At 39.8% G+C, this 20,850-nt stretch overlaps 2 protein-coding genes across 7 annotated transcripts; one reads left to right on the top strand and one right to left on the bottom strand.

Moving 5' to 3' along the window:
* Positions 1-5,094: 5,094 nt before the first annotated feature.
* psma8 (proteasome 20S subunit alpha 8) lies at positions 5,095-8,491 on the bottom strand. The gene is made up of 7 exons (XM_039601944.1): positions 8,270-8,491; positions 6,766-6,907; positions 6,498-6,616; positions 6,193-6,315; positions 5,972-6,091; positions 5,678-5,740; positions 5,095-5,596 (listed from the first exon to the last, which is right to left on the bottom strand). Exons 1-7 carry the CDS (start codon positions 8,369-8,371, stop codon positions 5,501-5,503), a joined length of 765 nt encoding a protein of 254 aa, XP_039457878.1. The 5' UTR covers positions 8,372-8,491; the 3' UTR covers positions 5,095-5,500.
* Positions 8,492-9,066: 575 nt separating this feature from the next.
* Positions 9,067-20,139, top strand: ss18 (SS18 subunit of BAF chromatin remodeling complex). Of its 6 annotated transcripts, XM_031735592.2 has the most exons (11): positions 9,067-9,244; positions 9,727-9,803; positions 9,911-9,995; positions 11,735-11,891; positions 13,048-13,278; positions 13,750-13,920; positions 14,244-14,321; positions 15,742-15,864; positions 17,171-17,301; positions 17,727-17,789; positions 18,546-20,139. In XM_031735592.2, the coding sequence occupies exons 1-10, from the start codon at positions 9,176-9,178 to the stop codon at positions 17,742-17,744; spliced, it is 1,140 nt and encodes a 379-aa protein (XP_031591452.2). In that variant the 5' UTR covers positions 9,067-9,175; the 3' UTR covers positions 17,745-17,789; positions 18,546-20,139. The 6 variants fall into 6 exon arrangements, 5 of the variants coding, with proteins under 5 accessions (XP_031591452.2, XP_031591451.2, XP_039457876.1 ...); XR_005609012.1 differs by having other exon boundaries at positions 17,171-17,789; XM_031735591.2 differs by lacking the exon at positions 17,727-17,789.
* Positions 20,140-20,850: the final 711 nt, after the last annotated feature.

Raw genomic sequence — 20,850 nt, 5'->3', positions numbered from 1 at the left:
GTCATATTCTATCACAGAGTGGGTGTTCCCATACAGGCAGAAGCCAAGAACCTAAAGCCGGTAACCTCATCTCAGACTGGGAGGTTTCCTGTGAAAGTGATCCTTTTGGTAACTGTTTGTTTAAAAAGTGACAGGCTACAAGAGTCTCAGTGACAGCGTCTATTCATCTCAGAGTGTCAGTTGGAGAGAAAAAGGGAACGAGGGAGGCAGAAAGAGACAAGGAGAGAGGAAGGCAGAAGGAAAGATGCTAAAAGAAAGTCCAGTAAAGAGTAAACGGGAGATTGGTGTGTTTTCACCAAAGGTGTGATTTACCTTTAGCTCTCAACCATCTTCAGATCATCCTACTAGCAATTTCAGAAATTCATCTGTTGGGTGACTGAATGAGTGCTGATGTTTTCATCACTTTCGTTTTAATTATATGTCTCACTCAGCACAGTCTTCCTTCTACTCGGCTAATTTAGATTGAGATCCTTCCAGGCTTTCCCCTATCTTTCATTTCCCTCCCCTTCTTCTCTCCTCTCTGCATCCCATCAGCCCCTTTGTAGAAAAAAAGAGGAAGGAAAAAAACCTTCATGTCTGTGACTTTCTTGCCCTCCAGCGTATGAAGCCCTCTTTTATTTTGATCATCGCAGCACAATGGATTCATGCCATTCTGGCAACTTTATTCAGTATCAGCCCAAATTTACATACTGCTTAACAAGTTTGTGCGTGACTGTTGATGCCTCTGATCAAAGTGCTTTTGGAAATCTTTCTCATCTGATTTTTTTCCCGTCCTTCATTTCAAATGCATGCTGCAGACAGGCATCTTTAACTCAGGGGCAAAGAAAGGTAACCTTAGTGCTGCACAAGCCCAAATGTCATCCAACAAGGAGGGCTCATGTCCCGGGGATAAAGATAATGTAATCTAAGCAGTATACAGTGTGTGACTGTGTGTCTTTGAGTGTGTGTATCTACGCTAGCCTCGGTGTTTGTTGGAGGCTTGGGTTCGGGGGCGTAGGGAGACAGGGGATGACAAAAGTCAAAGCAGTCATGTGTCATTTTCGGTGCTGAAGGGCTGGGACCTGCCTCCAGGGCTGTCCTCTCTGTCAGACGCACTCAGATATCTGCGCTGAACTCTCTCGCTGTCTCTTTCTTTTCCTCTTTCCATCCTTCTCTCCGTCTTTATCTAATGCACGCGCATATATGCAGCTGCACGTCCATGCACCAGCACACGCAACAACTCTGTGCTCGAAGAGCCATACAGCAACAAAGGTAGAAGAACATTTGCATAATAGAGACTATGCAAAACAGATGACGGTAAACCATAAACATCTGCTTTAGATATTAGAGATGGCACGATACCACTTTTTTATGTCCGATACCGATACCGATATCATAAATTTGGATATCTGCCGATACCGATATGAATCCGATATAGTGTGTTTTTTAATCAATAAAACTGTTTTTTTAATATCTTGCTGCATTTTGTATAAGTTCATACTCAAGTTTAATGGATCGGATTACATTTTTTATTTCTCGCCGATATCCGATCCAGTAATTTAGGTCAGTATCGGACCGATACCGATACGTAATATCGGATCGGTCCATCTCTATTAGATATACAATATGCAATGAGTCATTTCACATTTCAACATCAGTGTCTTGACCGCGTGCCTGCTGCGGGAGCGAGACTGGAAGGGACGTGAATTGTTCTGTGACCGGAGACGCAACATGTAGCCCCCCACCCACCCAACCCCAACACTGATAGGGTCTGTGAAGACAAGTGGGGGAGAATATTTTGACAAAGATCAGGCTGTAAATCGAGATTTTGGAAGCCACACTGCAAAGCAGTGGTCCATAAAATTTCCACGAGGATAGAAGAGGCTTCACTGCGAAAACCCTGAAGTAGCCTCTATTTACAATAAAACGGGACTTTTGTAAATTTATGTGGCTACCAGGGCAAACAAGAGAATTGAAAACATTAAAGAACTAAGATTCAAAAAAATACAATGAAAAGAGGGTGTGGGTGGAAAGAGAGGAATCGTGGGAATGCAAGATTGCACCTCCCTCAGGCAATCAAATTATCCTATGGGCCGATGGTTCCTCCTTATGCGTCGGCTGACATTTTCTTGTAACCCCATCCCGAGTAATGCTATGTGATGTGTGTGACTGGCTTCTGCCACGGCCCTCAGAGGCCATGAAGCCCTAGGGCCATTTGCTTTTGGCCTGCAGCATCCCGGGAATTGTTTATTTTAGCTCTGTCTGCCCCCATTTTTTTTGCCTCTCCCCCCATCATTTCACTCAAGCTCTCCTCATCTCTCCTGTTCTCTCCATTTCTCTTTCCTTCTTGCCCAGTGGTGTCTACTTTCAATTAAAGAAGGATGCACTACTATTCTTCTGTGAGACAAAACCACTGACAGGTGACTCTTGAGGGGTAACTTAAAACCATGCCTTTAGTCTCTTCACACAAACTGTTAGTAGTATCCCCGCACCTTTCAGAGATTACAAAGGTAATGATGGCTAACGACGACAGCGGTATCTGTTACTTGACTGTATGTGCTTCTCTGTGCTGTGATGGTGAGAGCGGCAGGGGTATGCTCGAGAAAGAAAACAGCTGAAAATCAATGTGCGATGTGCATGTGTGCGAGAGAGAGAGAGAGGAAAGAGATTTGAAGACAGAAAAAGATAAGATGTGTGATAAGAGATAATAGAATGATATTCAAAATATATCCCTGGAGCTAGAAGTTAAAAGAGAACATTAAAAGAAAACATTTTTGGATAACTTATGGATATGTAAGCCAGTACACCAATACGCCCGAACTTTACTTCATACTGACGCAGAGCCCTAAAGGGCATTGGTGGAGGCAGGCCAATCTGCTATACCCAAATAATGTGTGTGTGTAACTGTCGACATGTGACATGCAGAAAAGGGACAGTGTTGAGAGCGTAGCCTTTTATGACCCAACACACTTTGACAGCTTGGCCATCGCTTGAGGACACAGGCAATGTTGCTTTTTCATGTGACAATTTTAAGCAAAACAACTCTCCCTCGATGGATTCGATTGTTTCAGAGAGCCTTTGTGGCCGTGTACGTTAAAGTATAGAGACATGTCATAGTGGCCAGTAGATTCTGCTCGCTGCTAGCTAGAGGAGTCATACTGTCAATCTGTAGAACAAAAAGTGAGAGAAAGTGTAAGCGATATGATGGAAACTGCTTTTATGCAACACTGCGCTCTGCTGGTAGAGAGGCTGCTAACACGTTGATTAATTTGGCACAAGGAGGGAGACAGGCTTTGCAGGACTAATGCAACCTTAGATCCCCGAGGATGCGAGTGTGTGTGTGCTTCTATCCTTGAAGCAGTTACCTCATTTGGACCTAAGGACATTTTGCACTGGCAAATTTTAAATATCCCAGGAGGGGCATACTTTGAAATATGGCCACAGGGTGGAACATCAGAATGACAAAAATGTAGATACTTAAAGTGAAATCTGCCTGTGACTTGGAGACCAGCTAGAGAGGATAGCATTGAACAAAAGGTTCTGACTGTTGAAGTAGATACAGCAAATTACTTAAATCTTATCCAGCTATTGTTTAACATCATCTACAAAATACGAATGAATGGCGCTTAAAGTGTACATGCACGCACGCAGATGGAAGAGATGCAAGGATTGTTTTTTTTTTAAAGCTCTGTTACGTGTTCACATTAATACATTGTGTATGTGCAATTGGCCTGTAAGCTGTGTGTATGCGTGCGCATACAAATAATGCACCGTCGACAGCCTGCAGCAGTGTGCATTCTTGCTCGGAGAGTACATGTCCTGAGGCCTTGTTCCTCCGTCAATGACCTCTGGTGAAGCCATTATTTTCTGCATTAATGATGAGTAGCAGCCAGCGATGAGAGAGATGGACTTAGTCCTGAGGCACAGTAGCACCGATTATGGGCAACAACAATGCCAGCAAAAAGAAAGACGGAAAACTCTTCCCACAAGCAGTTCAAACGACTCGGAGTCTTAGCAAAGAATAAGCTGCATTTGCCTTATTGGCAAGATGAATTAGATAACCTAGAGGATTACCCAGAATGCACTATACCTATAGCTTTTCGTTTGGTTAATTTAGCGCCTCTCTGTCCACAATACGAACACCAAAAAAAAACTAATGGCCGCTACAGCCAAGTAATATTAAAATCCAACTGGAAATGCATTAGTGAGAGCAATTAGTGTATGGATGAAATGGCTGAGAGTGAGTTACACAAAACCCATTATGTCCTAGGATTGATTAACTTATTACACGGGAAAAGATATCAGAGCGCTAATTGATCTCTGACATCATCCGAAACACCAACCTGTAAAGACTCACAAACAAGACAAAGTGCAATTGCTCTAGTCAAGGCAGCCAGGGCACCCACTCAGGAAATCCTGGCTTGGGGAGATGACTCTAAATGAAGGACTTTACCATTCACCATTATGTCTTTGGTAAGAGTCAGAGGGAACCCCCGGGGCTCTTCAGCACAGCACGGTACAACTTTTCAAAGGGCTCCAGATTAAAGTCACTGAAAGTTCCCACTGGGGTCTGAGGCCAGGATCCCATTAAGCAGCCCTACCACACCGCCGGCCATAATTGTGTCGTTGAGAATTCAGAGCAGTGGTTGCTTGATAAGCGAATTTAGGGAGAAATAAAAAAGGAGAGGCAAAAAAGGGGGTCTCGTTGGGCCACCATTAGACACTTCATTCGCTCATCACTAATTCGTTTTAAATGACTGAGGGAAAGGTGAGCACTTTATAAAGCAATCCAAGCTTCCAGCAACTCCCCACCCCCTTCCATTTTCAGGTCTGTGCAACAGAATGCTGATAAATGAAAAACGTTACACTTTATAGCCACACGCTTCACTTCTGCTAGTGGCGTTTTTAAACTGTAGTTATCTTTATCACACTACTTGCTTTGCAGTAGAATAATCAATAAAGAGAGTGAGGAAATCTTGTGCTCTTTTTCCAAGCCTCATCTTGAAGAAACCAGTCTTTGTTACTAGGAGTGTCACTTCTAATAATTTCTGTCATTTTTATACAATGGCTGTATTTAGTAGAGCAAGCTGGTATAATGGAGTGAAACAACTTTTATAATAAATCATACAAACAAGTCTGCTTTTATTGAGTATTTTGTTTCATTAAGGTTCTTTGTATCACATACAGTTTATTTTAACAGCGGGGAGTTATCAGAATTGTTTACTGAATGATAAAAAAAAAATTAAAAAAAATGTGACCATATTTTAAGATCTGAACCCTAACCTGAGATCTACGACTGTGTGTCTTCGCAATAGTCAGCTCAACAGTTGGATGTATAAGAATTCTGAAGGTCTTTACAACTGGTATAGCATCTACACAATATGTGAAAATCACAAGTTATGAGTCAGTTCTTCACAATGAAATAATAGAATAAACCTTCTGAAACCTGCAAATATTTGGAACCCAAGTATGATATCATCATCATCCAAGTGCAATAAGGACAAGATTTTATACAACTGCTTTATGTGGATTTTTTCTGCTTTTTCTTCTCTGCTTCTTCTTCTTTTTCCTTTTCAATCTCAGTCACCAGGGTCTCAATTTCCTTGGATTCCAAAATCTGCAAAGAACAAAATGGAAACCCATTAGCACTTTGTTTTTTCTACTAGTTCACTAAAGTAATATTTGCCTTGTTAATTACCTTCAGTGGCTGATTTCGTCTGATAACAGCAAGTTCAATATTTTTTCCCCCTGACTGGACAACCTGTGACCAGCAAACAAAAAATAAAGCGAATACCGTGACCAATTCAGGAAATATTTATTACGCCAGCTAAGACCATTTACACAGAATGCATTGGAAAGAGAAAGTTATAGTTTATTTGGCAGCAGTTGGTGCTCTTTGATGAAACCATGACTGTTTAATTTCACATTATAGAAGACGTAAATACATTGAGGTCAACATATATGGAAATGCAGAAAGTAATCGTAACCTTACCTCAAGCAAAGCTTTGATGGCCAACTTGATTGCCTCATTGTCCCCAGCAATGGCTTCTTCTGTGTAATTCTTCTCCAAGAACTCTCTCACAGTTTTTGCACTACGGCCGATTGCATTTGCCTGTTTTGTTTTGTGTTTTTTTTCAAAAATACATTTTTTTTTTAAAAGTCATTTTCATACTTGTACAAGAAACCTTTTGGACACAGAAAAATCCTACTGACCTTCCAGGCATGGTACGTTCCCGACGGGTCCGTCTGATACAGCCTGGGAGTTCCATCGTAGTCAAAGCCAACAATTAATGCAGAGATGCCAAAAGGCCTGCGACCATTGCTTTGAGTATAGCGCTGCAAATACATAAAAAAAAATTTTTTTGACAGGTTATTCATGACTCTGTATTGAAAATGAAACGGCTAGCAAACATGGTCCACTACACAAATGCCGAAAACACTCTTGCCCACTGAAAGGAATAGCTAACATGTCTTTTTGAAGGTGTTAACAGTAAACGACTGCTCAGATGGTTCCTTACCTGTTTCAGTGTAGCTATGTAGCGTGTGATGTATTCCACTGTGACTGGGTCCTCAACTGTTAGCCTGTGGCTCTGGCACTCAACACGAGCTCTGTTTATCACAATACGAGCGTCTGCAGGTCAAACCTATAAAATAATGAATGAGGCCATTCAACACATTACAAAGCTACAACAAAAATATAAAAGCCAAGTACTAACACATGACACAGCTGTCTTCTACTATGCCATGTTAAATAATGAACACATTATTCAGTTATGGAAAGAAAATTGTTATCTGGGATACCTGCAAATGCCATGCAGACGTGCTCATCCAGTGCACATATCTTGCGGACAGTTCTTTCCTCCTGCAACTTTGCAACAGATTTCTTCTCCACACCAAGGACAACAATGTCTTTACCTCTGATTCCCACCTGCATTAAAAAAAAAAATAAAAATAAAAATATTAATTTTCTCCCATGGGCTAGCAGTTGACGTGAGTAAATAATATCCAGCAAATATTCAGATCCCCAAATAAATCTACAAAGCGGATACCTCTGCATGTTTGATTTGGCAGAGTTTTAAGCTGTATAGCTCCAAATAAGTTTGTGTGTCCAGCTGTAAATGAACAATTCCCCAATAAGCTAACTAAAGAAAGTAAGTACACAATGCAAAGTATATCAGAGGGACAGCTCAGGTTGAGCAGTTTGGAGGCAAAGTTAAGATGGTTTGGACATGTGCAGAAGAGAGATACTGAATACAGTGAACAAGGGTTGTTGAGTATGGAGCTGCCAGGCAGGAGCAAACGAGGAAGAGGAAAAAGAAGATACATAAATGTAGTGAAGGTGGACATGCAGAGGGTTGGCATGACAGAAGAGGATTCTTGGGATAGGGTGAGACGAAGGCAGATAATCTGCTGTGTTGACCCCTAAAGAGAGCAGCCAAAAGAGGAATTAGAAGAGAGTGAGAACATTTTTCATTTACAACCTCAGTTATTTTCGCCAAGTAAAAATTCTGCTCAGGTCACGCATGTGTTTTTTTTTGTTGTTGTTTTTTATTTGAGGTTTTTCTGTGGTCCACCTGTCCAAAAAGGAGCCTTCAACAAAGTAATCAGTTATCATAGCCAAGTTTACTCAACAAATCTGATTAGGACTTATTTAAGATAACTCCCAAACACATACTCTAAAGTTAGAAGGGGTTTTTTTGCATTTATTTTCATATAGTAAATATAAACCGTTTGGTTTAGCCTTCCTTCATCATTCCTCAATGTCCTTTGTAATCCACTATTATGACAGCCGTTACCTCTAACCAGGGGAGCTGCGACTTAGTAGCTTTGTGAGTTTATAACTTTTGTCACTAAACCTTAACATAACTACCATTAGTTATGAGGCAACTACAGTGGCTTTTCAGTGATTTGGAGGGAGATATAATATGCTGAGTAAAATTCAATTTTCCAGACCAGGTAATAATCAATCATGGGTACTTGCAAACTCCTGTCAGTTAGTACCAACACAACGAAAATGAAAGTTAAGCGTGAAGAGTGACACAGCGACAAAATGCTAGCTAACGCTGACTGCTTTTTGTTTGCCATTTTCGGCATTAAAAATATGTATTACACATTTGCAAGCCAACAAGCTCGTAAAATTGCAACAAAACCTTGGTCCATAACAGAAGGTGTTAAGAGAGAAAATTGCTAAATACATAAAGGAAACCGCTAGCCGCGCGTTGATCGGCTAATCTAGCTTCACCCATGTTGCTATCGTTAGCTTTAGCATTAGTTTCATTTAAAGACTTACCGCTGTAGAACCTTTCTTTACAGCTTCCTGTGCATACTCCACTTGAAAAAGATGACCATCGGGAGAAAAGACAGTAATAGCTCTGTCATATCTTGCCGCCATTGCACCGCAAGACGCGTATTATACCAATAAACTGGAGAAAAGGCTACCAAATGATTCAGCTTGTTAGCAACAAGCGATTCACTCCGTGTGTTGAAAAGGGCGCCTGCGCATGACCTGTGAACTGAGACGATACCAAAAGTGGAGTCCACCCGGAGGGAACTTGGGATTAAAACACAATACTCTGTATAATTTGATTGGTTCTCCGCAAAACAGAAATCGTAAAAAGTAGAATATTACACTACGAGCATATACAGTATTTTAATATCAAGTTTTATTTACTTTATATATTGAGAGAGATTTCTCCTTTCAAAACGGATGCTATAAGAGTGAATAAGAGCACATAAATCCCAGGACTGATATTAGTTATTACTACCAAAATTTATGCAATGTCATTTTAATAAGATATATATACACTAAACGCTCCGCTTTCCCCCTTTTTCCGACAGTTTATTTTTTATGGTCTTGTGGTCCAGCTCTGGACTGTTCCATTATATGAAAAATAGGTGAAATTGTAATCCAATTAAGTCAAAATGTGTATGATTTTAGCTATTTAAATACATTTTCTTATATATCATGAGTTATCTGATCTTAAGTTTTACATTAATTATTCATGTATGGTCAGAACAAGCAGAAATCAGTAACTATGAGTTAAAATGTGCTACTTCGTCCCCCAAAACGGACCACCGCATTACGAAATTGCATCGTATTCTCAACTGCTTGATCTGAGTTCTACCGATTTGTTCAGTGTGTTAGCTTCTTTTAACTTTTATGCTGTAGCTTACGTTAATATTCTATAGTATCACCATGTCGGTGGCATTTGCACCTCACAGGCAGCGTGGGAAGGGTGATATAACACCCGCTGGAATACAAAAGGTAATTCATCTTTTTTAGCGCGTCGCAGAATGGAGGCTGTGGCATCAAACGCGGCTAGCCGTTGAGATAATCAATGTAGCAGTGCCCATCCAAGTCCAACTGTGAGCAGCTCAGGAACAATGTTACAGGGTCAGAGCGCGGTGAATATGAACCTCCCTGGAAACGGCACTCCACGTGTGGAGTACGAGTCTTGGGTGGATTTATCGGACTAACGTATAATTGTGTTTTAGGTTAATGGAGGCCTGTGGTTTTGTTAGCAAAGCACCGCTAGCTAGCAAGACGCGTCTTTTGTTGGCTAGAAACGCACACTCACATTTTACAAAACACGACCCTTCACTGTCTTAAAATGAAGACAGAATAACATTCGGCAAGCAAATTAATTGTCACGCCAAATGACCGTGTTCGTCTGCTTTATTATTAATATTTTGGGGAGTTATAATGAGTACCACGCGTAATAGAAATATCTGAATTTACCATTGCAGTTACTTGATGAAAACAACCAGCTGATCCAGTGCATAATGGATTTCCAGAGTAAAGGCAAAACTGCTGAGTGTTCACAGTAAGTTATTGGAGTTATTAAGTTTTTTTTTTTTTTTTAATAATATTTCACGTTACATTTATTTCAAGTTCCCATTGACTCAAACACTGCACTGTTCACTTGCCCAGGTATCAACAGATGCTGCACAGAAATTTAGTGTACTTGGCGACGATAGCAGACTCCAATCAGAACATGCAGTCTCTCCTCCCTGCTGTGAGTATGAATTCTTAGTGGTTGTTGTGAATGACTGAAATGTCTGACTGTCTTCTTAGATCATACCCAGTTCAAGTCACTTGGGTATTTTAGATAAATCATCAATGTTAAAATAACATTTTTTTTGTGAGATTAAGAATTTTGAACAAAGTCATTAGTTTTTTTTTTTTTTCACTGTTAGCAAAATTAAAATGAGTCTTTTGAAAACTCTCACTGTTATAGTGATCTGTTCAGTACAAACAGACTGCAGTATTTCTTTATGTATGAGTGCTATCTGTTGAGCTGTTGTAGCTGCCATTTAAGGATTTATTGCCAGTAGTGCTCATTCGCAAGGCTTCATTAAGTAGAATAAATATTTTGGGTGAACAAATTGAATCCTTTACTGAGAAAATCCATTCATTTCTCAGTTTGGTTAAGCTCTCAGGCACTTGTTAGTGGTGTTTAATATTGATATTATTTTTATTGGTAGTAGTATAATTATCGAGTCTGCTTATGGTTGGATTATCCATGCTCTTAATCATTCCATAACAATTACCCGTTTGAAGAACAAGGAGACTACAAGAGTCAAATATGTCAAAAACTAAAAGCACAATTTTTCTTTCAAGTCATTAAATGTAATCTTCATTAACTCAAAAGAGTGTTTATCAACTAGAACATTTATTAAACCTCAAATAAAGGTGTGCTTTTCTTGACCTTTAAATATAACCAAATTCCAATTCCAATTACATGGAGAGAGAGGAAAAAAATGGTTGGCAATGTGAAGTTAGCCCGAGAAAGCCCATCTTGCAAGAGCAACTGCTAGTCACAGTGCATGCAGGCAAATGGGTATAAAGAGTCATATTATCTTGATTACCTTTGGAAGCCAAAACTTAATTCATATTAAAACTTGATCAATTACTCAGCCCTAAAGTTCCCAGCATCAACAAGAAACACTGTGTACACCGTGTCTGAACACAGTGTAGAAATGGCCCAAAAAAGGCTTTTATTTGTAATTTATTTGACGTGCTCATCTACGCAAAACAGTTGTCGGCATCGAATAAAAAGAATTGATAAGCTTGGAGGCATAGAATTTTATTAGACTTGATTAATTCCATTAAAATCTGTTATCGATTCTCAACTGGAACTATTCTTGCATTCCCATCCCTAGTTGCAAAGAAGCACAGTGGTTACAAAAGTGATTGAAGTCACTGATTTGCTAACAATCATATAGTAAAGGAGTGAGTGTATTCTTATGAGTAAATGTTGCTGACATACCTTAAACTCAGATGATGAGTGTGGGCACATTCATTTTCCTAATATGCTGCATGGTGAGCATGTTTCTGGAGGGGTAGTCAATGACTCAAACAGCTGAGATTAGGACCAGCTGTTTAAAAGAAATGCAGACTAGAGAACGGTTTTAATTGCTGTTTTTAAGCCATGAACCTTTTAAACTGCTGCATGTATAACAGGCTATTTTTTTAAGCCAGTTTTGTTCAGTTTGTTGCAACTTTGTCTATCGATGCATTTTTGTAATCATTGAAGGTTTCTAGCTGTTCCTTTTATTGAAAAACGTTTTTCCTTTTAATGTATATTAGTAGATTTTGTTCTCCTTAGATTAGTGTTCTACATGAATGCCACAATCTCTATATCAGAGTTATCATGTTTTTTTCTGGAGTTTTTATCTCGAGTGGCTCAGGTTGAGATCTGTTTTCAGAGAGATCATGTGGATTTATTTTTTTGTCTGTGTTGTGCACCTACAGCCGCCCACTCAAAATATGTCCATGGGTCCTGGTGGCATGAACCAAAGTGGCCCCCCTCCTCAGCCTCCTCACGGTCACAACATGCCCTCTGAGGGTATGGTCAGCGGTGGCCCTCCAGCCCCACATATGCAGAACCAGATGAATGGACAGATGCCTGGTATGTGTTCCCCCCCACCTTAACTTCCCTGCCTTGTCTTTCTTTTCTCTTTCTCCTTTTCCCTCAGTTCCTGTCTCACTTGGGTTGCCTAGCAACACCACAGAACTGTGAGGGAGGTCGCTCTAAGGTATCATAGGCAAACATGCTGAAGGATGATGTCACCCATTTGCCAGCTGTGGTGGTCTTGGGCTTGATTCTCCATCTGATTGTGGTTATCCTTTTCTGCTGAAGTAGCATAGTTCATGCATGCATGCATGCATTTTTTTGGGGGGGGGTGCATTTTCTTTTCTTTTCTTTTTTTTTTTTTTAAGAAGAAGAACTGAATTAACATTTTTATAAAACAAAATGTGCTGACGTCTGTACCACATGGTAATTAACTGAGGAAAAATGAAAGATATTTTACAAACCCTGGTAGTGCATACTGTGTGTCCCATGTTTCATCCATTATGCAGTTCTTATTGTTACATAACTGAGGTAACATCATACACAGTTGGATCAGACATTAAACAGTCTTTAACCTGCCAGCTGCGTAGCACAAAATATGGGTAATGTCCTGTTGTAGCCATTTGAAAATTTAGGTATTTGTCCTTTGCTATTCACAGCAAGTGTGTGGGCATCATGTGCCTTTGCCTCCTGCACACTTGGGCAGCAAACTATAAGTGGACTATTTCTTGTTGTGTGCTAGATATGAGAAAATGCAACAGCGAACAATCCCCTGACCTGATTGTTCAGCACTATGTGCAAAAATCACAACATAGAAAACACTCTATTATTGTTCTCCTTTGAATTGTGATATCTGGGCCCCGTGTTCCATACATTGGTTAGAAGATCCAGTATTAACTGGGTGATCCAGGATCAGCTGATCCTTACTACAGTTATCCAGTTGGTTTGGTTATTCAAAGCTGCAAGAGAGTTAGATTTGGCAGGCTGGAATAAATCATTCAAGATAACTGCTCGTTCTTGTTGTTATTGACAAGGGAAATATATAGAGACAAGAAAACCATGATTGTCAACTCTGTGAGGAAATTATTAGAAAAGTCATCTGGATGTAAATAGCATCAATAGTAACTTACAATTCTACTGGAAGTCTCAGAATATATATATATTTTTCTGTTACCTTTCAAAGCATCATGAAGATCTTCTTCTTATTTTTCAGGACCTAATCACATGCCCATGCAAGGTCCTGGTCCAGGCCCCAACCAGCCCCCGAACATGCCCAGTGGCTCTATGAATATGCCCCCCAGCAGCCACGGCTCCATGGGTGGCTACAATCACGCTGTCCCTTCCTCCCAGGGCATGCCATCTCAGAGCCAAATGAATATGACCCAAGGCCAACCCATGGGAAACTATGGGCCTCGTCCAAACATGAACATGCAGCCCAATCAAGGTAAAGCAGCAAACTTGTTATCTTCTACTCAATTGCATTAATTTCCAATTGCATTATTGTATAAAATCCAATAGTCTGAGTTTTATAATATTGTGAAGCCAACATGGAACATTAACCAGTGATGCAAACTGAAGGCTGATAAGAATTAATCTGTTCAGATCCCAGTGATGGCCCTTGATGTTTTGGGGCTAATGTGCTGCCACTTTGCCTAAAATTCATGCATTTGGTTACTAATTGTTGTCACAGTGGTGTTAAATGATTCATACTGGTGCAACGATACTTTAAGTGACACCAATTTTCCTTTATGTTGTTTGCCCTTCTTTTCTTTTTAGTCAGCGTGGACATGAAATGGGTCTTAAAATACATTCACAAAAGAAAAGTCTTTAGTTTAACATGTTGAAAACTGTTTTGCAGTGCCGTGTCATTTCTCTGACAGCTCATTTTTATTTTTATTTTTTTTGTTTACCTCAGGTCCAATGATGCACCAGCAGCCTCCCTCACAGCAATATAACATGCCTCCTGGTGGTGGTGGACAGCACTACCAAGGACAACAGAACCCAATGGGCATGATTGGCCAAGTCAACCAGGGGAATCATGTCATGGGGCAAAGGCCAATGCCGCCCTACAGACCCCCACAGCAAGGTATATTCCTTCGGAGTGTGTCTCTTATGTGTGCGAGTTGTGAGTGTTGGTCTTTCCTCTCCCTAACCCACCCTCCTGTATTTCTTACTCTCATTCCTCCCAGTTTCCTCTTATTTCCTCCACTGTTGCTCACAGAGATGTTGGCGACTAAAGATGTAACCTAAAGCCTCCCGCCTCTATAAAAATTAGTCAAGTGACCAAAAGAAAGCTTTCTAATAGGAACTAGTGGCAAGGAATCCATCCTCTTTACTCTTCCCCTCACACAACCAATCCAACAACACCTTGAATCTACTTGTGTGTATGTTGTGTGTATGTGTATGTAGGACCCCCTCAGCAGTATCCAGGGCAGGAAGACTACTATGGGGACCAGTACAGTCACGCAGGACAGGGAGCATCAGAAGGTAGGAGAACCTTCCAGCCGCTTGGAAACAAGGAAAAACAAAAACCTCAACAAATGAACCCAGGAGTTGTGTTAAAACACAAATGATGCAAAGAGACTGTGACAAAGCAAACACTTCAGTTTCTTCATTATTTTCTGGGGAAATCAAAGTAAAAAACAAAGGTGCTGCTGTCCATTGATAAATCGGAATCTAAGCAGTCATACAGTTCTTGTAATGCTGACTCCGCTTTTTCGTGAATGGGTCTCTACCAGTTGGGGTGAAAGAAAAGTCAGGGACAGTCTTATTTGAGGCGTTACGGTAAAGTTGTGCAGAAGTAACCTGAAATCATGCTACTGCACTTTTTTGGTGCAGTAGGTGATAAGTACATATGTGTTTATATATATTTTCTATTTGAGCACTCGAGTTTTCCTCATTTACCCATTCACATACTCACATTACAATAGATGCTATGGGGGAAACTTATGAATCACTATGTTGCCCAAGGATACTTCAACATGTAGATTAGAGGATCGAACTGCCAACTTTGCGATTTACCTCCTGAACCACAGCCACCTTATTCTTATTTTTAAGCACTTGTAGGTGTGCCTCTGTCCACTTCACGGAAAGCAGACTGACATTTTAAATCAAAAACTGTGGGGTTTGTTTAAGAGCCGCAGTAGCGACACTGAAGTCTTCAGATGTTTTATTAAAAGTATGGCACCTTTGCATTCTTGTCAAAATATAACGGCTCATATTCAGTAGATTTTCTTGTTGGTGTATTTAGGGATAGTATTAATTGCATAAGCAAACACACTTATAAGATTACCTACTAAAATGCAGCTTTTTTTTCTTCAATTAACATTTACCTTTTTTTTTTTTCTCCTTTTGTTTTGTTTTGATTTTCCCTCTTTCTACACTGTTTCTCTTTTGACCTTTCAAACACAAGTGATTTGCTTTGGGATTTTTCTTTTTGTTTGTTTGTTTGTTTCCATTTAGTCGTTTTAATGGCAAAAATGAGGAAAAATATGTATGTTAAAAATTTGCTGCTATTAAATATGATTGTGCATGTTTGAAATTCACGATAATGACCTGTTACCTCTTTTTCCTATCTTAGAAGAAATTATTAATATGTAAACTTGTAGTTGCACTTTATTTTTATATTCGTACTTATTCTTCCAAACTGATGTTAGACTTCATACTTCACACAAATCTGATATGGTGGCTGGACACTGACTTCTGACACTCCCTACTACAGCCGTAGTGTAGCAGTAGTGTCTGAGTATCATTTCCTATACAAGAGCATTGGCACATATTATACTCTTGCAAATCAAATTCATCTCTTCATTGGATAGTAAGATATTTTATTCAGTCTTTCTTGCTTTTGTGCTGTAGTCAATAACATGTTGCTCATATTCGCTGCTGCCCCCCTGCCCCCTCGAAGGTAATGCTCAATATGGCCAGCAGCAGGAGGCATACCAGCAAGGCCCACCTCAGCAACAGGGATATCCTCCTCAGCAGCAGTACCCAGGTCAACAGGGCTATCCACCCCAACAACAGGGATATGGTGAGTTACTGCAAAATTTTTATTTCCCCTGTAGGAGGTGCTATAAGCCCTCTTTGGGTGCCTTATAACAGCTGAAAAAACATTGATCCTTTATACGCTGTTGCTTGATGTAACTAAGCTTTGTGCATATCAAGATATCATTTTGAACAGAGAATTGAACGACACAACCGTTCTTAATGATTAGTTACTTAATTTTAGTAGTGCTGTGTAATATCATGTTAGCAAATTATGCATGATAATAGAAACCGTCTGAAAAATAATTGAAGGTAGAAACATTCATATTTTACAACAATACCTGGAAATAAATTAGTCTAAAAATGTTTGGCTTGCACTTTCAGTATAGCTCTTGCAGCTTTTAGGCTTTTCTTTCCTCATCCCATTTTTCTCTGCAACTTTCCATCACTCACCCTCTGTCTGAGCCAGAGCTCATGCAAGTAATGAGCTACTGGAGACGCAGAGGTTGTGAGGTGAGATCCATCTGGCACATACACATGCCTGCTCTCTCAGGCCCCCACAAGGTTATGCTCAACAGCATAAGGCATTATGAGCGCCTAATGATGTTGCGTGGGCCTCATTTGACTTCAACTCCAGTCAGACTTTGCCCAGTCCTTCACAGCATCTCTACAGGAGCATATATAACATAATAATATAATATATACACAACCTTTTCTTTCCCCCTCCTTTTTTTTTCGGTCTTTCTGTTTTTTTTTAAATGATGCTTGCTCCTCTAATGAAGACCAACAGAATCTCTTTGATGTCTCCTTGCATTAGGGAACCACTGCCTGTCTCCAGCCTGACTCACTCGCTCTCATTCATTACCGAGTCAGGCGTGGTGGAGGCAGCCGTAACAAATGGGTCTGACAGATCCGCTATTCTTTTTGTCATCCATCACTTTTTTTTTATTGCAGCCCACTAGTTATTGTAAACTAACAGGTATTTCCCAAAGTTTTCAGAATAACAAGTCCAAAGCATAAGAAAAATGGAAATGAGTTTGGCAGAATCAGAGCCGGATTAGGACTTCAAGTATAAACCTGTTTTTGATGCTGCACCTTAACACTTCAGTAACACTGGTTGACAGTCAGTTTTTATAGAATTTCCCTCACTGCACTGCATGCTTCAGTGCTTTAACCTAAATTAGTTTTCTTCTTCTTCTTCTTCTTCTTAATAAACTTTGTTCATAATAAACTGCACTGTGTGGAAGCATTTCATTTCTCTATTAACAGTGCCCAGCAATCAAAGAGTTTTAGGTTCACTCAAGGCTGACAAGCATAAAAAGTTCTCTATTTATTAATGTGTTTGTTTGTAGGTCCCTCCCAAAGTGCCCCAGGACAGTATCCTAACTATCCTCAAGGGCAGGGACAGCAGTATGGGGGCTATCGCCCTCCACAACCCGGACCCCCACAGGGCCAACAGCAGCGCCCTTATGGTTATGACCAGGTGAGTATAACCCTAACAATGGACAGTGACAGAGGCTTGTCTGTACATTGCACTTAGGCTTTCTCTTACTGTGTTTATTGCTATGCTAAGTTGTATGTTATATATAGCTCTCAGTTAGACCAGTAATTAATGTAAGTGAAGTACGATGGTAAAAATTAAGCAGTAGTACGTTATGCATGCTGTCATCATATTCGGTGGTTAAATGTGTTCTTCCTAAAAGGGTTTTCTATGTTAATATTGTTGTTTTCTGGCTAATGTGGTATGCCATTCCAGTGAAATATGAGGGCTTTAAAGAAGATTCTTCCTTAAACTTGATGCAGACTGCTCTAGTGTTTAAAGGAAGATCTGTTTGTTGCCCTGTATTTCCTGTGGTCTTATGTGGGGACCACAGCTACACTTTGATATCTTTATCTTTGAATATTCAGGGGCACATGAGGAAATAAAGACCCGGGGATTTGAACCCCTGACTAGCTCTGTAAGAAGCAAAGGTAATGGTTGCTGTGAAGACCTCAACGTCCAATCTAGACGCTTGACCACCTAGCCTTAATTTGCATTTGTTTTGTTTCTTCTGTCTCTCGTCTGTCTTTCTTTACCCATCTTTTCTTTTTCTTAAATTTTTCCTTTTCTATTTTTTTTCTTTTTTTATTAACCAGGGGTCGAATTGTAAAGATATGAGGTCCAGAAACACAGCATTCTTAGATTGTAATGAGACAGACAGGAGCTCACATTCTCTGACTGTCCTTAATCTCTACAATGTATGGCACTGGTCTTCATAACCAGTGTGTTTGTTCGATTTAAATTTTATCTTTCAAATCATTGTTTCCAAATTTGCTTCCATTGCATTTTCCATTAAAGTCAAACACATACTTCGACCCCTGTGTAGGAATAAAGAGAATACTGCTGTTCTTCCACTGAATTTGTCTCACTTGAAAATTAGTGTCCACTGTTTAATAAGGATTATCGTCCTCAGCCATGCTGCTGCTGAAACCTGAGGTAAAAAGTTCGAATTTAGAGCTCACAAGTTGTGAGGTTATGCTGCCATCTGCTGGTCAAAACCAGTCAGTGCAGGCATAAATCACGGTTTGCAGTATGATATGGTTGAAACCACAGATTTTTGTCTGCACCTTATTGAGATTTGTGAACATAAACTTCTGATTTTTTTTTATTGTTTATTTATTTATTTTTGTTTGTTTGTTTGTTTTGAAAAGGTCAGTATCACGAGGATGTTGCATTTCTCTCCACAGGGCCAGTATGGAAATTACCAGCAATGAGAAGTGATCACAGCAACCAACACAGCTCTGCTCTGATCTCTAAGCTCTGACCTCTGGTCAGTTACGAAGCAGACTTTAATGATGGTTTTAATCTCTCGGACACAAACACACAATGCTCAAAAATACAAGATACAGTTTCCCCTCTCTTTGGGATTTTATCTTTGCTGATAAGATGTAGTCATGTTTATCATGTTCGCTGACATTACGTCAAAGTCAGTGAGTCACCTCTGGTCCAGTATGTCTCAAAGCAGCAATGCCTTAAAAATGGAACTGCCTTATCCTTTAGCATTGCAGATTGTGAAATGGGCTAACAAAATTTTGAATAACACATGATGTAAATGTACAGTTTGAATCTACGTGGTGCACTGTTTCTCGATCCTTCAGCTCCCCGATCATCAGAAGCAATAATGCCAGCAGTAGGTAATTGTGCGGGGGACAGGGAAAGATGAAACGGTGCACCAAGCGAACTTCCAGCTAGGCCATGGTACATGTCTTGATGTATGTGATGATGTAAAAATATATTTTATGCTTTTTAGATCAAGCTAACTTTGTATAAGACATTGGAAACTAGTACTAAAGCTGTGTTGTTAATTTCATCAAGTGTATGTGTCAATGTTTTTGTTTGTTTGTTTTTTGGGTTTTTTTGTTGTTTTTTTTTTTTTAAATCCTCTTTAAGATCCCATCCAGCACATTTCCTTTAATGGTTTAATTGTTGAACAATTTAATTAAATCTGCAATATCAGCAGCACGAACACCGGAATACAAGAACAGGAATTTTTTTTTGACATACACAGTAAACAAATCAGTAAACAAATATGAACATCATACTTATCAGAAATTTGCTGTATTCTGTGAGTTCTTTAGATTTTTTTTCTCTTAAAAAAAAAAAGTGGGTGAGTAATTTTTTTATTTATTTTATTTTTTTCAAACCCACAGTACTTGACAGAATAATGGTTGTTGGCCTCTATTTGATAAATGTGCCCAAAGAGATAATATGTAGCAGATGCCACTGCAAATTGTGAGTAAATGCTCTCTGGAGCCCTATTTTTATTTTTTACTTTTTCTATACACGCACCTCAGTCTTGTCCATTGACTGCAAATTAGTGAATGGGGAAAGAATCCAACTCGGTATTACAAATATATCTGGCAAGTACTTCATTTGTTAGTCGATAATGTTAGTTTGTTCACAGTGCTGGAATCCCTCCTCCCCTTTGAATAAACGTCTAAGTTGATGCCATTCAAATAGTGTTGTGTGTGAATAAATGATTGTTACTGTCAAATATGTAACATAAGATGTGAAAATAATGTTCTGAAATCGATTCCTTAATTTCACAGTAAAGACTGGTTGTGCAGTTTTATATTACTGGCTTGATATCTGTATTATGGTGCATATTTTATTGATTCTCACGTGTACAGCGACATAAAAAGAGGAATTCAGTGTCCTCCTGGTATTGTTTATATGGTTGTTTTAATATTTTTCATTCTGCACCCCATTCAAGTGGTGGTCACATTTGTGTCATGGCAATGTATAACTGTACATTATAATAAATCGGAAGAATCTTTAATATATTTTGGCGTGTGTAATTTATAGATATTGACAGTTTATCAAGAGACTGTTTATAACACCAGAAACATTCATTCTGAACAACATAAATAAGATGTGCACTATTGGTGCTGTCATAATGTGACAGTATGATATAATTGTTTTGTCTTCATCTCCTATCTGGTAGTCAGTTTCCAACTGATAATGATCCTGCCCTGCTCAGCAGCGTGTCTGCTTTGTCCAGATGCATCCAGAGAGGTCCAGACCACATTTACACCCAAAATTACCTTCCGTGTCCCTCTTTCCCCTTCTGCTCCCTCCAGAGAGGGAGAGGGACTACCTGTCACATTGGGGGGAGTGATACAGATGGTACACCAGATGTGTGGCCAAAGCACGTGATGGGAGAGCGGTGCGGTATTAAGAGAACCACGGACTGCTTGGGATGCCTTAGTGCTGATGAAATGTGTGTTTGGATTAATGAGTGCAGCAGAAGTGCTTTAAGAAAAGAAGCGAGAGAGAACTTTTTTTTTCTTTTCTTTTTTTGCAGTGCGTCTGTTTTTATTTTTGCTTTATGTGCTTGTGTGCACATTTGTGTATCCCTGCTCAGGTTTAGTGGCGTCGCCTAGTCACCCCACCACCCTGCTGCTCCACAGCTGGCTGCCCCACCCTTCCCAGCTGCCACTGGGGCTCCCCCTGGCCCCTCAGCTTGGCAGAGCTGGCGTTTTGGGCGCTCCC

The sequence above is a fragment of the Oreochromis aureus genome, linkage group 18 (genome assembly GCF_013358895.1).
Source record: "Oreochromis aureus strain Israel breed Guangdong linkage group 18, ZZ_aureus, whole genome shotgun sequence".
Taxonomy (NCBI): domain Eukaryota; kingdom Metazoa; phylum Chordata; class Actinopteri; order Cichliformes; family Cichlidae; genus Oreochromis; species Oreochromis aureus.
This window is presented reverse-complemented; position numbering and strand designations above follow the sequence as displayed.

Coding starts and splice junctions, on each gene's coding strand:
- ss18 (XM_039601942.1), top strand. CDS start 9,176: ATGTCGGTGGCATTTGCACCTCACAGGCAGCGTGGGAAGGGTGATATA. Junction 14,322..15,741: donor AGGACAGGGAGCATCAGAAG/GTAGGAGAACCT, acceptor GCCCCCTCGAAG/GTAATGCTCAATATGGCCAG. Junction 15,865..17,170: donor ACCCCAACAACAGGGATATG/GTGAGTTACTGC, acceptor GTTTGTTTGTAG/GTCCCTCCCAAAGTGCCCCA.
- psma8 (XM_039601944.1), bottom strand. CDS start 8,371: ATGGCGGCAAGATATGACAGAGCTATTACTGTCTTTTCTCCCGATGGT. Junction 6,617..6,765: donor TGCAGGTATCCCAGATAACA/ATTTTCTTTCCA, acceptor TATAGGTTTGAC/CTGCAGACGCTCGTATTGTG. Junction 5,741..5,971: donor CCATCAAAGCTTTGCTTGAG/GTAAGGTTACGA, acceptor TGCTGGTCACAG/GTTGTCCAGTCAGGGGGAAA.